At 44.4% G+C, this 17,302-nt stretch overlaps 2 protein-coding genes across 4 annotated transcripts in view; both read right to left on the bottom strand.

The window, feature by feature from the left end:
* Positions 1-1,386: 1,386 nt before the first annotated feature.
* On the bottom strand, positions 1,387-4,829 carry LOC108449724 (leucine-rich repeat-containing protein 30-like; the record flags this gene model as incomplete). The annotated part of the gene is given in 2 exon segments (XM_017746707.1): positions 1,387-4,695; positions 4,697-4,829. Coding segments are annotated over 2 exon segments (558 nt in total), but the record flags the coding sequence as incomplete, so codon positions are not given.
* A 6,706-nt stretch (positions 4,830-11,535) lies between these two features.
* COL22A1 (collagen type XXII alpha 1 chain) overlaps positions 11,536-17,302 on the bottom strand; it is a 226,914-nt gene continuing 221,147 nt past the window's right edge. For all 3 annotated transcript variants that reach the window (XM_017746704.1, XM_017746706.1, XM_017746705.1), the window contains 4 exons: positions 16,083-16,149; positions 14,121-14,303; positions 13,688-13,765; positions 11,536-12,729 (listed from right to left, as the gene is read on the bottom strand). In XM_017746704.1, the coding sequence (XP_017602193.1) occupies positions 12,542-12,729; positions 13,688-13,765; positions 14,121-14,303; positions 16,083-16,149 (516 nt within the window). In that variant the 3' untranslated portion in view covers positions 11,536-12,541. The remainder of the gene's footprint in view (positions 12,730-13,687; positions 13,766-14,120; positions 14,304-16,082; positions 16,150-17,302) is intronic.

Here is a 17,302-nt window from a genome sequence, read left to right as displayed (position 1 = left end):
GCAGTGACTTATTATTTGATTAAATGATTATTAAACTTGTTGATCCTCTGGATTCATGTCAGATTCATGTCTTGCACTGACTCAGTGTTGCATCACCCAAAAATTGTCATTACTGAAGTTGGACTCTCAGGTTCTGAGATGAGGCTGCAGAGCCCAGAGGAAGACAGAAAGGCATGTGGTGTTGGGGTCCCTCCAGCCAGCAGGGACAGTGGCCTCTCTTGATGGGGATGGCCTTTTCCCCAACAACAGCACATTCACAAGCTACCACTCTCAGATACCAAATATGTTTGTAATTTATGTAGTACATGCATTGTCCTTTGTTTTCTTCCAGTCTGCAAAGTCACATTTCCTTTGAAGTCTGCTAATATGCAATATGTCTGATTGATCAACCTCAAGACTTTTCAAGGTCTTGGAAAACTGGTTGATGCTAAAGTCCACTCAAGGTGAATTTAGGACCAGCCTTTCATTTGTTAGCTTGGAAACCTGCTGCCAACTCCAACGGGCATGGGTAGAACAGCAACTGCTTTTTCATTTTTGTTTTGCCAACTCAGAGACTCCATCACTGACCACAGGAGCCCTGATCATGAAACTTGAGAACCTTCAACTTTTTAAGTACCAATCATAGGCATTAAAAACTAAAAAGCTGAATTTCACGTAAAGGCAAATTGAGGGAGAAGTAACTAAGTGCTGGGATCTAATATTTTAGATTTATGGTAGCCATAGATTGTAAACATATACTTGAAAGACAGAAGGAGCCTTTTCAAGTTTGACTTTGCATAAAACAAGGCAAGTGTTATACAGTCATACCTTCAGGTGAATGAGACTGTGGGGTTTACAGATTTCAAGGAGTGGAGACTCTGCCATATCCTCAGGTGAACTCTCCAGCATTAAAAATATGCAGCTTATCTGTAGTCAGGACTTGTCCAGCTTGAGCTACCAGCCTGTGAAGTGTTATGTATTTGTATGTTAAATTATAAAGCCCTCTGCCCTTATATATAGTATTTCCCTGAATTTCTATTTGGAGCTATTTCCACTCACTGCTTTTACGTTTCATTACTGCTCTGCTGCAAGAGTTCAAAGTTTTCAGATGGAAGTCCTGTGTGGTTCCAGGGAATGGTGCTCTCCTAGGCCAGGCTGTTAGCAGGGCAAGACAGGGTAAAGGGAAATGCAAGCACAACTCCCATCAATACTGAATGACAGGTTTAACAACTCCCCCCTCTCCCTTCTCCCCCTCACCCCTGAGTATGGATTATATCCATCTCTCTTCACCAGGGGCCTATATCTGAGCAGTTTGCCGTTCTCTGATATTAACACTTGAAGTTTTAATGAGCACAGGCAAAGAAGGATGCTTAGCAACAATATAGAAAGTACAACAAATACAGGATAAGCAGTTTGAGATTAGATTTTAATGACATCTTAATGACAACACCAGATCTACTTACTGCTCTGCGTAACTATGCCATTAACACAGATGCCAGAATACTGCAGAGTATATGAATTATTGGGTTTTCCACTTTGGGAAGTGGGATTTTGGAAGCAATCAGGACAAATTGAAAGGAAGGGGCAACAGAGAGCAAAGTGTCAGGACATAATCTGAGTACAATATTCAGTCTGCTCAAGCAGCTTGATAGTATGGTCAAAGTGCCCTCACTTGCATTAGTTTCACAGAATTTCTCTTGTTCCCAACAGACTAGAGAATTATAATGGAGATATTGGCACTGCTTTTTAAAGACTCCATTTTTTTTGCATTCTTTAACCCCCCTTTTAGCTCCATTCACTCCTAGCTATGACAGGTATATTATTAACAGACACAATCAGGCTTCACAAATTATGTTTGTGGGGTTTGGAGAGAGGATTAGTTAAATGAAACGTGAAACCTGATTGACTAAAACCAAAAGTGAAAGCTTTGAGATGTAGTCCCCAAAGAAGGTGAAGTCAGCTTGCTTTTCAGGAATCACCAGCCAAGGTGCAGAAGTGAAACGTACTGAAAATTGGAAATGGAACCTTAAGCTCAAACCCTGTGCAATGTAGAAGAAAAACAACAACATTGAATCTGAAGGGTTTGACATGGGACATGAGAAAATGTCCCTCTTGGCACCTGTGTTAAGATGATGCCCTGGAAGGATTTTGTGTGTTAGGCACAATCCTCTAAAAAGACCACAGTTACTAGAATTTAATTCTCACACATGTCCAAAAGCAGGGTGATAGACTTGTCTTTACTTGGGCCCCACTGCTCATACTGCCTTGAACCTCATGTCCTATACCAGCCAAGCTTTAGAAAGGCAGGATGACTGCACATATTGAATGGGGTAACAGAAATGGGGAAATAGCAGAAAAAGTGGGGAAATAAGACCTCTTTGAGTCTGAAGAACGCATCAACGACAGGATGAGGAACAAGACCACAGTCGTTCAACATCTTTAATGTTGTCACCTTGATACCGCCTTTGCCAGAGCTGGCATCAGCTTCAGGAGCTACTTCACACACAGTCCCAAATCTCCTCTGAAAAAACCCTGAATTGCAAAAGACTTGCAGTTCATTGTCCTTCTCTTTCCTGCTCTTTCCTCTCCAGTTCTCCATGCTTCCACAGAAAGAGCCAACAGAGCAAGGCACCGTGGTCCCTCTACTCCTTTCTTTCCTATGTCACACATCTTAGAAATAATCAGCTGCAGGAAATCTGAACGAACTGGTGTGATGTAATTGTGTGCCCGTTACTGCCATGCACTCATTTATCTCTGTGTGATAGCCCACTGATATAATGAATCTGGTTACCATGACACCAAAACGTCACAGCTGGTTTGAAAAATTCACAGAGGTCAGGGGCAGAGCAATGTAAAAATCAGTTAATGTTAAGCATATTTGGAGTTGTGCTTCTGTCATCCAGAAAAATTTCAGCATTGATTCAGATCTCCTTGTGCTGATCTTTACTATAAGGAGAAGAAAATGACGGAACAAGAGAATTAATGGCCCGTGTATCAGTATCTCAAGCCCATTCTCCTTTTTTTTCTGTGAATGCTGTAAGAACATGCTCAGCTCCCACCAGGCCTGACTCAGCCCTTCTGCCCAGGAAAGACACAAAACTGCATCTTTCTGTGTGTTGGCCGAAGGAAAACTAGGAAACAAAGGATGCAGAGGGAAAAGAAAAGGATTTATAAGAGAATGAGTGGCTTTTGATGAGAATATAATGAAACACAAATGTCAGAGGGAGTAGCCACAGAGAAAACACCCACGAAGAGCAAAAGTTAAGGAGAGGTGGGAGGAAAATGTTGATGATAGGGGGAAGAGAGAGCAAAATGAAACAGAAAGGAGTCTCAGCAAATTTCCATAATGTAACACTGATGAAGCCTTTTATGAATATGACAGGGGTCCTCAGAATGTTCCCTTGCAGGAAGTTTGCATACTATATCTTAATAGCTCTGAACACTTTCCCAGACTCAGTAAAAGTGGAAACTTCTTCTGCTAGTGCTGCTTGCTCTAGGGCTACCCCTGTGCATCACCAAGCTCCAAGGAGCTGTATCTCTGAGGTCTGCTCTGGATGGGCTGGCACATCAAGTCCAGGTCCATGCTGCCTCCAGAGAGTGTGACAGCCCTGACGGTGTACTCTGCAGAGCCAGCTGATGCTGCTCTTCCAGAGAAATACACTATGTCCTGCCAAAGGAATGGAGACATTGTTTGCACAATACCTTGTGGGACCTGGATACAGGTTGTTTTTTATCCAGAGCCACACAGAAGCCTGAGCGGATTCAACCTGTGTGTTTGATGAAAAATATCAGGGAAAATGATGAGATTCTGGGCTACCTGAAGCAAAGCCAAATCCACAAGTTAGTATGACCTTAAACACTTCCAGAAATCTCAGCCTGCCCTTACTTCAAGTCCAGACTCAAGCCCCAGCCCAGTGTGCAAACAAAGTACAGATTATTGCTATTTACATACCAGTTGTTTACCTGACTCTATCCTTTCAGACTTGCTCATTTTCTCAGACTGGATGTTTGTCTGCAACATTTCCTGAGATAAGTCTATGCAACTATAAATAAGAAAAAAGATCACAGTTGTCCCTGGATGAGTTTTTGAAAGGTATACAACACCATTCAAGACTCGTTTAAAAAAAAAAGGAAGACGGCCAGATAAATCACCTTATAGCAGAGAGGAAGCTTTTGAGCTCCACAGAGTGATTTCACCAGGCCTTTCTATCTGAAACACATTTTGCTTGTGCAGATGATTTGCTCCAGATAAATCCATCACAGTCACTTCAAGAGGACTGACACCAGTGGTTTAGTCTCTCCAAATCCTACGAAGTGACAAAAAATAGTCTGATCCCTTCAGGGTCTCTGCTGCAGACTTCAGGGGGAGGACTCTCCAGTGGATTCCCCTCAAAGTTGCATGAACAGTAGTTGTATCCCCAGTCCAGTTCACCACCTCCGCAAAGGCTGCTGGAAGGGACTGTAGATGGTTGTTCCCCAACCAAAGTGTGTGCATATTCCTTAGAAGACAGACATCCTCAGGAAGGCTCTCCAGTGAGTTAAAGAGTAATAGCAACGTCTCCAGTTTCTCCAGATGCTGAATGCTGGAGGGGATGGTATCTATTTTGTTGTCACTTACATCCAGAAAGGTGAGGCTCCTCAGCTGGCAGAGGGGTGCAGGCAGCTCGGTGAGGCTGTTGTTGGCAAGGTGGAGGCTGTGCAGCCTTTGGAGTGACCCCATCTCAGTGGGCAGTGAGCTCAGGCTGTTGTTGCTCAGTGAGCCTCTCCAAGTGACTCAAAGTGCTAATTTCAGCTGGGATTTTCTTCAAGTTGTTGGAGTCCACATAGAGGCAGGGGAGGTTCCTCAGACAACCCAATTTTTTTCACATAGGGGCAGGTGAGGTCCCTCAGACAGCCAATCTCCTGGGGAAGCAGCTCCATCCAGTACCTCCATCCAGCAGCTCTCTCATTCCAGGCTCATCTCCAGCACCTGCATCTGGTCCAAGCCAAAGACCTGTATGGGAACTGACAGCAGCTCTCTGGCCAGAGATCTTGAGTTTCTTCTTCCCTTCATATTTTGGATCATACTCTGTAAGGTACCTCCAGAGTGGATTAGGACATGGACAGGCACATCTGGGAGAGGTTGACTGCATCCATATCCCACCGGAACAGTGGCTGGTTGAATGGAAACTGTCAGTCACACTTACTTGCATGCTCCACAGGCAGCCTCTGAGGTTTTTGGTGGATCAAGGTTCTCTGTCAGCTTTCTGCTCTGCTGGGCACATTACCAACACACCAGACATGCAGAGTGTCTGAGTTGCTGAGATACATCCCACTGAGTAAATATTTGGTGTTCTCATATGATCAGGTATTTCCCCTCCTGTTCTGCAGAGTACACAAACCCAGCTCCTGGGCTGTAACATGGCCTCTCACAGCTGCAACCAGTGAGCAGTGGTCAGAAAGGGAAAGATCTGCCTCTGCTTTTCAGCAGATGTGTTAAAAACACTGCTTGTGAGTAGCTCTCCTTCTTGGAGCATCAAGGGTGCCTTTGCCTGAAGAATTCACATTGACTGGGATCACAATGGAAGCAGCAAGGCAGAGTAGATAAGGCGCATTGTAAATGGGACAAGAACATGGTAAATGGGACAAAAAGAAGACAGAGCCATAGCTGGTGGCCTGGGAACTGGGAACCATGAACATACCTTGTCCTCAAGTTAATTTGTGTCTTTAACATTCAGCAAACACAATAAAGGACCAGTTTTGAAATCTGGAAGTCCTCTTCCCTCCTGCTAAGTGCATGAACCCCTACACCATAGAGGTACCATTTTTCTTGTGTTGCACTTGCTCTGGCATATTTAAAAGCAAATTTTTATTCCTTGATGTCAAAGGTTTTGTAGGAGATGTGTAAAATGCCAGGTTTATCCCAAGCTACTCAGCACAGTGAGTGATGTAGAGAGCCATTTCAAATGCTTCTCAAGAAGAGAGGTCACCGCAGCACCCCACAGGCCATTAGAGGTAGAAGACAGTATGTTAGAGGTAGAGTCTAAGCTGGTCTACTAGGTCAGGTCTTGTGAAGGTCAGGTCTTGCACATCAGCTTTGCTTTCCCTATCTGTTCAGTTCTGATCATCTCAGGCCAGGATGGTCCTGAATTTGCTGGAACCTGTGTTCCAGCACCAGCGGAGCGTGTGGCTGCACAGATTGGGGTGAGTGGTAGTAGCGGTCAATGCTGGCTAGAGGATTTGGGGATTCTCGTTTAACGCTCAGAGCTTACATTCTAGATGCTAGTGATTTTTAATTGGGTTTTACCCTGAAATACAGCTTTTCAGGCCTGGCATATACCAGCTGTCACCCTTGACTTGGATTCAGAGTGCAAATATCATAACTATATCAAAATCAAGCCTGGGATTTCCTCCAGATAAATTTTCAGCATCTATAAGAGAAAACTGTATCACTTGCCTGTGAGGGTGCTTAGGCACTACAGGCTCCTGGGATAGAATCACAGAATTCTTTGGGTTGCAAGGGACCTTAAATATTATCTAGTTCCAACCCCTTTGCCATGGGCAGGGATGCCACCCACTAGACCGGGTTGTTCAGGTCCCCATCCCATCTGGCCTTGAAACCTTCCAGAGATGGATGTTACATGAAAAGGATTCAGCAGAACTTGAGAGAGTCTAGTAATTTTTCATAAGCAAGAATGGGTACAATAACTTAGAAATATCTGTACATCAGCCTTGAATGCAGCAGCCAAGGAAAAGTGAGATTTTCACTTGCAGGGGAAGGTTGCTTTCCAACAGACCTCACAAATAACTGTAAAAATAAGACTCAACTCCCATCAAGAAGGTGTTGAAGAAGTTATTGCACTGACAATAATTTCAGTCTTGGGTGAAAACCATCCCCCACATTGCTAAGGGGAAAAATGTGTCTCTAAGAACACATTGTCAAATACATCTGTCCTGTGAAATAAACCAAATTGCTCTATGTGCTGCCTTCTGGTTGAACATGCTTTTCTCTTCAAATCCAAACCCGAGTCTTTCAGACAGCATGTCATGCAAAGACAAAGCTATGGTCAAAACGTAGTTTCTGTGGGTTTTGGCACTGTTCTCTTGCTGCACTTTTTCAAGCCTGGAGTTTGACCCTGTATTTTCCTTTACAAAGGTGGCAGGTTCTTCTCTGCTCCATCTTGTAGGACATCCTTCTTCTTGATGCTTATAGCTGGCTCCTCAGGAATGTCAGAGTATGATTAATGTTCCTAATTGTCCCCTTGTGCTTTCTAAATAAAGTTCATGTCACAAACTGTAAAATAGCAAGAAAGAGCCTACATTTTCAACACATAATCCCCTAGAAACCCAGCAGGATGGTCTCATTCTCAGTTCAGACAAACTTCAACAACATTGCCAGCATCAATATTATGGAGCCAAGCCCGAAAAAGTATTCAGATGTTAACCCTTACAACAAAAATCTGCTGTGTAAAGCAACTACCAAAACTAGTCTCCTCTTCATCACATCTTCATGCTTTTCTAATCAGTTATTCCCATTTCACAAGTCAGAAGACAAATATCTACTATGTATGTGACTTCCAGGTTTAAACCAAATCAAGGAAATTAAGCAGGCTTTTTCTTGATTCATCTTCATAATTTATAAAGGTGTTGAAAGAAAAATCCAAACCCTGATGGACCCTTATGTCCCCAAGGACTTCAGGTGCCAAATTTAGTATGTGGTAGGCAATTGATAAAGAGACTCTTCCTCCATCAGCTCTGGCTCTGCAGAAACAGCAGCAAGGAGGACTCTTGGTGGTCTCTGGTGGATGGTCACCCCTGCACAGGGCTGCAGACTGGGCCAGGAGCCTGCCTTCAACTCCAGACTGGCTTTATCCCTCTGCCGCTCTCCCTGCCATGCCATGGAGCGGCCACCTTAACCCTCACCAGCACTGGGCTCCAGCTCATAGAGGCTGAAAGGGTGGTAGTAGATTTTTTTCAGTCTGTATGATAACTGTTGAGTTATTGCAGTCATTTTAAGAAAATTTTCATGGCCCAAGGACAGTATAAGTTCCTGCCATAACCTTGTCCCTCTCCCCCTGAACAGCCTGGCTGCTGGCGACAACATTCCCCACACCAGCTCAGGGGAAATGTGAGTTACTGATGGTGGAAGATAAAGACAGCTACCAGATCTTTTCTCCACGGAGATGTAGTTAATGTAGGCAACATAGCTCTGAATGCTGCAGCTGAATACTTTAGGATAAACTGAATGGATCTCCAGGCTCTCCAGCTCTCATTGGAGCCACCAAAGTGCAGGTACCAGGCTTGACTCCTTAAAGTCAAGGAGTTGGACTTTGATGATCCCTGTGGGTCCCTTCCAACTATGGACATTCTATGGTTCTATGTTCTGTGACTCTGAATCTCACTGGGAGAGACTGAGCACAGGATTGATGTACCCAGACACAAACATTTTACATAATTTGACATGATCTCTCCGGGGTCGCCCACTGAAGCTCTGGAAAGGCTTCCCTAGGTCCTACATCATACCTGCCAGTTCCTGTCACTGTCTCTGGCCCCACACAGTGTGGATGGTGACACCCAGCCATTCCTAGGCACCAAGTCCTGTTACAGAAGGTGTCAAATGCAATCTTTAACCGGGCAAAGCTTGGCCAGTTTCCACATTAAAAGACTGAACCATCACTAGACTCTATTTTAGGGGTTTTTTTAAATATAATTTTTAAAAGGTTGGACAGTTTCCACATTAAAAGACTGAACCATCACTAGACTCTATTTTAGGGGTTTTTTTAAATATAATTTTTAAACTTTTTTGTTTTTTAATAACTGCCCAGAATGTAAAATCTGTGTTTGTCTCCCAACCATTTCTGTGGTCAGAGCACAGACTTTGGGCTTAGCTGCCACAGAATTTTTACTGTCTCTCTGGAAAAAAAGAAAAAAACCCACAGGCATTTTATACAGCTTCCAAGAAGCAGCTAATCCAAAACTGTTTAGAAAACAAGTAGCAAGTGTTAAATAATTTAGCACCAAAAAAAATATTTTCTCCAAATGGTCCCACTTTCTTCTGTCTTTGTAATTTTTTTATTTGACAAGCAAAAAATTGAATGAAATAATGGTCTGTTTGCTATAATTACAGTAATTTACACATTATATAAAAAAGGAGAAAAAAGAGCAACTGACAGTGGTGCCATAAATCTCATGTGTACCTTTTAAAAATGTGAATAATATACTGTCTGACTCTCTAATGCAATTTTAACAGAACATTGCCACAGGGCCAACACAAAATCCAACAAAAAATAAGCCTATTCCCAGGTTTAAACCTCAGACTCAGTGAACAGACTGTATGGTGATTTACCAAACACTTGGTTGTAGAGACAGGAACACACAGATTCCAAAGCCACAACTTTCCCTTATTCAAGGGCAGTTAGGAGAGAGCCACCAGTACTGTCCCTGCCCTACCTGCCACCTCTTGCCTGTGTGTTCACCTTGCACAGCGCTGGACAGACAATACACACACAGCCACCTGCTCAGGCACAGAGGCACCTGCATTTTCTGGAGGGCAGCTTCTGACCTTGCCCAGGGCTGTACTTGTAGGTTTACTGGCTTCCCAGATGGCAGACCTACTTTGGAAAGTAATCTCAGACCACGTTTCCGAAGACTGCAAATACATACAAACAGAGTGAGGCAAAAACTGTGGCAGTTTTCAAAATCCTCCAGATACACCCTCCATTCTTACCTGTTATTGGTGACTTTTTAGGCACATTCCTGTAGGGCTTGCTTCTGCAAGAGGTGGCAGCTATAGGAACCTCCCTTTGATGACCAAAATCTGGGTGAGTGCAAACACAGGTCTTGATCTGGGTCTGCAGCTCATGTCTTGTACTCTGCTCACTAACAGAGTGACAGATTCTGCCTGGTAAATGTCATTTAACTGGCTGGAGAGAAAAAAAGGTTTAAGAAAAAGCAGGGAAATGGCCCCCAGTGAATTCAGGGCACAGAGACAGTCTGGGGTGTCTCTAAGAACAGACTGAACAGATAGCCGTATGCTGGGGAATATGCTGGAGCAAAGGGAATTAGGCTGTGTCCCTTTTTATGTGTGGAAAATGTTCAGAGATGTAGTCCTAACTCATGAAGATTTTTCAATTGCTATTAAAGATGCAAGTGTGTCCCGTGTGTTCCGAATGCAGACTCTTGGAAATGGCTCCCACAGACATTCAAATGAAAAGGGCTATCAAAAAACCCCTTTTGATCTCCTTCAACTGGATGCCACTGCACCATCTCACCTACTGTGGATTGCACGAGATAACCCTTAGAGTTCCCTTCCAACCCAAATTATTCTGTGATTCTATGACCTCACAGGAGTTAAAGACTCTGAAATTTGCTTAACAGAACATCATTATGTATATTGCCTTCTCATGGTGCACTAGAATGTACCGAAATTGATGCCATGCATAGCATGGCACATCATGACACACATGATGAGAAGGAATCTGTAGGGATGAAGGAGTCACCATCATGACAGGAATTAAATGTCATATTTGCATGGTCCAGTTAACATGTTTGACCTCTGTAACACCTGTTCATTACCATCACATTTACCCAAAAAATATCTCATCCCACGTTAGGAAGTGCTCTCAAATACAGACCCTGTTCTGCCTCACCACTGGAGGGATGAAATCTCACTCAGCCTGGACTAGAAAAAATGTTTCAGTTAAATATGTGACTAACATAATTGCTTAATACTAAAATCCAGCAAGCTGACCCAAGATGCAGTACAATAACAGATATACCATTGAGAGTTACTTAAAAGTGGTAAGCTTTTCACTTCATGATATTTTCACTTTGATTGGTCTTTCCATAGCAAGAAACACAGTAAAATCAAATCAAAGAGTTTATTTGCATAGGAAATAGCAAAAATAGCACCATTGAGAGCTACACAGTAAAGACTTTGTTTAACCCTCACATTTGTACTTGTTATTTAATTTCATTTTTCAGTAAAGCAGAGGCAAATTTTATCTGTTAGTGGGTAAAAAAAGACTCCAATGCTGGCAAATGCTTATCTCTGGGCTTTAGCCTCAGGGTCTGATTCTGGACTGGTTATCGACAGCTGTGGCTTCTGCTTGGGTTGGCCAGTTTGGAAGCACCATGCCATATGGTGAATGTGTTAGCAGGGCAGGGTGCCTCTTTTCTGTCTCCAAAAGAACAGATGAGATTCCCAAACACATTCAGCACTTAGTGCCTGTGTCAGGTCCATTACTCCCATCTCTCACTACAAACTGCTTTGTGCAGAAGAGGTTTGAGAATGCAGCTGCTTTGCTGGCTGGCACATACCCAAGGCCTGATCACTTCTCAGATCTGCACTTAGTGGGTGGGCATGGCTTGGTCAGAGGGTTAAGCTCACAAATGACCTATTGTGAAGGTCTTTTCAAACTCCATCCCCTTTTTACTTTGTATTTTCATTCTCGGGTTGATTTTGGCAATTAGCTGATAGGGAGAAAGGGCCACTGTCTGGCTTGTTGCTTTCACTCTCAAACACAATTTCCCCCATGTTTCTGAACATCTCTTTGTTCTGATCCTTCATCAAAGATCAAAATCCGCCTAGAACAGCCTGCACTATGCACCAGCCTTCTAAGTAACACAACTTGCCAAATTATTGTCATAGTGGATCAACCAAAATAGTGAATTGGGTCACAGTTCGCTTCCTGAGTTTTTAATACCAGGGGACTTTCTATGCTGCTCTGGCTGATATTTGGGTGAAGCAATGGTAGGGGAGCTGTGCATGTGCTGACAGTGCACAGGGGATTTGGTATCCTTGACATGACAGAGGATAACCTTGAAGATTTTGGCAGAGGCATTTCCCTGACAGAGGGAAATAAGTTCCATTTCTTAGAACCAAACTCTCTGAGTACAGAGAGTAGCAAGGAGGTTTAGATCATCTGTGTCGTCTCTTCAGGAGATCCCACATGACTCCATAAAAAAGTAGCTCCTATAGAATATTGATTCATTTATTAAATTTAACAGGGATCTTCTGGAAAGCACACACTAGCTGTTCCATATTGTCTGTCCACTGGGAGTTGGATATACTGAAGGCCCCTTTTCCAGCTTTGGCATAGCTTTATCTTCCCTCTCCATGTGGATGGCAAATAGCACCAACAATCCTGTGCCTGTGTGTCACAGTGAATGCCCCAGGCTGCAGGATTTGATTTCAGTTGAAAGGGTGAGGGATAAAGCTTTGGAAAGAATTAATCAGATAACAGATGAAAAATTTGGCATTGGAATGGTTTTGCATAAACAATCACACAATGCATTACTATTATATGCTCTTCAAAAGAGGAAAAAAACCCACTTATTTTTAACATTTTAATATGCCCTGATGTAAGAGAAAACAAAACAAAACAAAAAAGTTCACATATCACATCAAAGATAATAATAATAATAATAATTATAAGTCATAAAAATAATCTGACCGACCGGCAGCATTCGTTGGCTTTAGAAGGCCTCCCGCAAAAGAAACACAGCTGAAAACATTGGAGAGCTCTTGGCAGGTGTGTGGAATTCAAGTTTTCAAAACAAGTCTGGGGGTGCTCCCTGCACGCTATGGCCCTTTGACGTTGGAGGGCCGGGCAGCCAGGCTTGCATAGTAAGCGCACTGAGAGGGGTCACACTGTCCACTGGCTCCTGGGGGTCCCTGGGGACCTGCCAGACCCGGCACACCGGCTTCACCTTGAGGGCCGGGAGGTCCTGGCATCCCATCTTTGGCATAACCAGGCTCCCCTGGGAGGCCTGAAATAGAAACAAAATGCCCTTGGTGAGTGACACCAGAGTGACACCCCCAGGGTGCAGTACTCAGCAGTGTAATGTCACAGGAAATGGCTTTACTGCCAAACTGGGATGCAGACAGCAGCTTCTACAGATTTGGATTTGGCCAGGATGTATCTCAAGGATATAACCAGAGCGTCTCCTCGGAAATAAAGATTTCTATTCCCTATGGCAGCCTCAGGATGCTTGGCTCTGCTACGGCTGCTCTTCCTCTATCTCCACATTGAAGTTGTGAAGCTGCATGAGACAACTAATGACATACAGTCCTCACAGAGAGGAGGTGAGGATGGGAAAGCTGGAGGCAAGAGCCAGCTTGGGGAGACAACTCATTGTTGCAGAGCATAGTGTGCACAGTTATTTGAAGGCAATGCAAGGCCAGTCTGCCAAATGCAAACCATGGGGTTATGAGGGCTTCCCATAGCTCCTTTCCCAAAAAAGCAATGAAGGCAAAACTGATCAATGGTTCCTAATTTCAGACTCCAGACAAACTATATTTGCTGCTGCTTTGTCAGTACCCGCAAAGCAGCTGTATCCCCAAGACACAGGTGTTCAGTATGACCTTTTGTAACATCTGAAGCTGCCTGAAACTCTGGGTTCAGCTTGGTCACAAGCAGACTCTGCCAAAGACAGAGAAAACACTTACTTCATAGTGCCTCTAATAATTAAAGCTTCACTTTGTATTTGTCCCAAAGGACAGCTAACTTAGCTGTAACTGAGATGGTTCATTATGCCCATCAGGCTGAGGAAATAAAGGTGGCGAGATATGATGTCAGTGATACAGTCCTTCCCTTTGGGCCACATCCTACAGAAACTGTGTACATTGTACTTATGTCATCCTGATTGTCTCTCTAATACAGCAGACACCTGTGTCCTGGTAGTGGTTCTAAGTGGTGTGCTTTGTGGGGTGTTCTGATTAACACACCTGGAATTCCTGGAGGACCCATTTCCCCTCTCTGGCCAATACCAGTGTCTCCCTTCTCACCCTTTGCTCCTCTTTCTCCTGTAAAGAAAAAAATACGACCTGATGAGCGTGGTCTACAGAACTAAACATTACTATAGGTCTTTCATCCACACTGAAGCAAATATATTTGGTAAAAATAGTTCCTAATTGTGGCCAGTCCTCTGAAAGGGGACATTACGTGGGAATGAAGACTTGCCCCACTCCAGTTCTGGCCAGAGGTGGAGCATACCAGCAATTGCTGGTCAGATTCAAACCTCTGATTCAACAGACTGAGGTCGCTTTCAACACCTGCATTTTGAGGACTATTTATATGCTACTAAAAGGAAAGGTGGATGCCAAAGTGGAATGGACACATCCTTTTACTGGACTGCCCCAACAACCAAGTTTCACTCACCTTTGGGACCAGCTGGTCCAGGTGGCCCCTCAGACCCAGTCTGTCCAGGTCGGCCAGGCTCTCCCGGAGGGCCAGTTCTTCCTGGAAGTCCTTCCTTCCCAGGGGGACCAGGAGGTCCTGGTCTGCCATGGGATGCTTTTACCTGTGCAGGCTGTATCTGAGCCAGGATATAGGGCAACTTTGCTGTGAAGAGAGGGAAATGGGTTGGTTAGACTAGAAGGACTATGCTCCAAGAGATGAAGAGCCAGAACCAGGGGATCAGTAAAGTCCAAGTATTGTCACAGATTACTTTTCCAGGGACACCCATTTGTTGTCCCACCATAATCCATGATTGTGACTCCCTAATCACCTCTAAATTATTTAAATCTCATTTCTTGGTAGCTTTAAATTTCTCATAAATTTAATACTTTATCATAAACTTTTCTCTCATCCTCTGCTCCTTGTCCTCCAAGAATCTGAAATGTCCCTTCCTTTAGTTGTGCAGGTGGTGGATACCTGTTAAACTGGGACCACTGCTGCTCTGAGAAGGAGAGCCTTTTTCTACTGCTTTTGTTACACAGAGATACTACATGGCTGGTCTGTAGGGAGAAAGCTTTTCTTGTTCCAGGCTATGTCACACACGGAGTTAAAGCCTAATGCACCCATCTCTGGCTGTGAAGTCAGAAGCTGTAACTAAGCTCCCTGTAACAGCATATTCTGCAATTCCTGGCAGGCACACACTGCCTGCCATTTCAGTGCTAAGACCCTGAACAACCATGCTGGTTTGGCTGGGGTGGAGTTATTTTCTTCACAATGGCTGGTATGGGGCTGTGTTTTGGATTTTTGTTGATAATACAAAGATGTTTTTGTTATTGCTGAGCAGGGCCTACACAGAGCCAAGGCCTTTTCTGCTTTTTGTACTGCCACATTGGCAAGGAAGTTGAGGGTGCAGAGGAGGTTGGGAAGAGACACAGCCAGAGTAGGTGACCCAAACTGACCAAAGGGATATTCCAGACCAGGTGACATCATGCTCAGTATATAAAGTGGGGGAACAAGAAAGAAGGGGGGGACATTTGCAGTGATGGTGTTTGACTTCCCAAGTCACCTTTACATGTGATGGAGCCCTGCTCTCCTGGAGATGGCTGAACACCTGCCTGTCCATGGGAAGCAGGGAATTAATTCCTTGCTTTGCTTTGTTTCTGGGCAGTTTTTGCTTTCCCTATTAAACAGTCTTTATCTCCACCCATGAGTTTTCCAGCTTTTACCCTTCTGATTCTCTCCCCAGTCCTGCTGGTAGGGGAGTGAGTGAGTGGCTGCATGGGCCTTGGCTGCTGGCTGGGGTTACACCACAAAAACAACCTTGGGAGCTCATAAAACACACTCAGCATCACAAACATCCTCCAGAACAGAGGATCTTCTCTTTCTATCTTCTCTTCATTAATCCTAAATTTTAAATTATTTTAGACTGGTGTGGATATTGAAGACTGAGAGTGTGTAAATAAAATCTGTGAAATAATCACTCCATTTACCTGTGATCTTTAGCATGGAGCAAAATGTTAGCACCTGTGTGTCAGCTGCTTCAAGAGCTGTGTGAGAAGGACTACAGCTTTGCATCTCACTGTCAATGGCATCAGTAGTGGTCTGTAACTCACATACTTTGAGAGAAACAGCAGCCCACATTCCATCCAGCCCCTGTTCTTATATAGGTGAGTATCACAAGTCACAGACAAAAATCAGGAATATTTCTTCTCCAGCTGGGACCTCAAAAGCAAGTTTACGATCTACTCTGGTTACTTTCTGTGCTATTGCTGGGAACATTGAAGCTTGGGGAATTGTAAAGCACATTTCCTTTTACACATCTTCCAAGCAAGCTTGCTGCAATGCTACCTTCCTTAAGCAGAAGTTCAGATGCCAGCATAGCTATGGAAAGCATCTTTCATACTCTCAGATCCATCTTCTGGCTTCCTGGTACTGATTACTTACCATCAAGCTGCTTGGATAACTCCTCTTGGATGAGTCTCCTCAAAGTCTCTAGAGATGGGGGTTCTCCCTAAAGAGTCAGAATCACAGGGATGAGACAAGATAATCACAGCCAAGGGATCAGATGGTGATAGGAACTTCCCAGATAGTGGGAACAGTTTTAAACTGAAAGAGGAAAGATTTAGATGTTGGGAAGAAATTCTTTACTGTGAGGGTGGCGAGGCACTGGAATGGTTTGCCCTGAGAAACTGCGGATACCCCAGCCTGGGAAGTGTTCAAGGCAAGTTGGGTGGGCTTTGGAGCAACCTGATATGGTGGGTGGCATCAATGCCTATGGTGGGGGGGCTGGGGGGCAGTGCTTGGAACTAGATGAAATTTAATGTCCCTTCAACCCAAAACACTCTGTGGTTCTATGATGCGCAAACTAAGCCCTCCACAAGGGGCTCAGCAGGTGCCATGTCATCACCCACAGCACACACAGGGCTGCAGGGTCTGCCTAAAAGAGGAATGTAAAGGGATCCAAAACAATCACAGAATCAATTAGGCTGGAAAAGACCTCTGAGATCATAAAATCTAGCCTTTGACTGAACACCACCATGTCAAGTAAACTATGGCACTGAATGACACGTCCAGTCTTTCCTTAAACATCTCCAGAGACAGTGACTCCACCACTTCCCTGGGCAGCCCATTCCAATATTTAATTGCCCTTTCTGTGAAGAAATTCTTCCTAATGTCCAACTAAACCTCCCTGGCACAGATTGAGACTATGTCCTCTTCTCCTACCATTAGTTGCCTGGGAGAGGAGACTGATCCCCACATAGATAGATCCTCCTCTTAGGCAGCTACAGAGAGTAATAAAATCCCCCCTGAGCCTCCTTTCCTCTGAGCTGAACAAAGCCAGCACGCTCAGTCTTCACAGGAGTTGTGCTCCAGACCTTTCACCATCTCTGTTCCCTTCTCTAAAACTGCTCCAGAACCTCATGTCCTTCCTGAACTGGGGGGCCCAGAACTGGACACAGGATATGACGTGTGGCCTCTCCAGTGAACAGCACAGAGGGACAATCACCAGCCCGGTTCTGCTGGCCACACTATTGCTGACACAGAATGCCAGGAGGCCACCGGCCTCCTTGCCCAGCTGGGCACATGCCAGCTCACATTTGACTGCCGTTGGCCAGCACCTCCCGGGCCTTTCCTGCTGCGCCGCTTTCCAGCCACTCTGCCCC

Source organism: Corvus brachyrhynchos, unplaced genomic scaffold (assembly GCF_000691975.1).
Source record: "Corvus brachyrhynchos isolate BGI_N302 unplaced genomic scaffold, ASM69197v1 scaffold89, whole genome shotgun sequence".
Classification (NCBI taxonomy): domain Eukaryota; kingdom Metazoa; phylum Chordata; class Aves; order Passeriformes; family Corvidae; genus Corvus; species Corvus brachyrhynchos.
The sequence above is the reverse complement of the archived record's forward strand: the minus strand, read 5'-3'. Positions and strand labels throughout refer to the sequence as shown.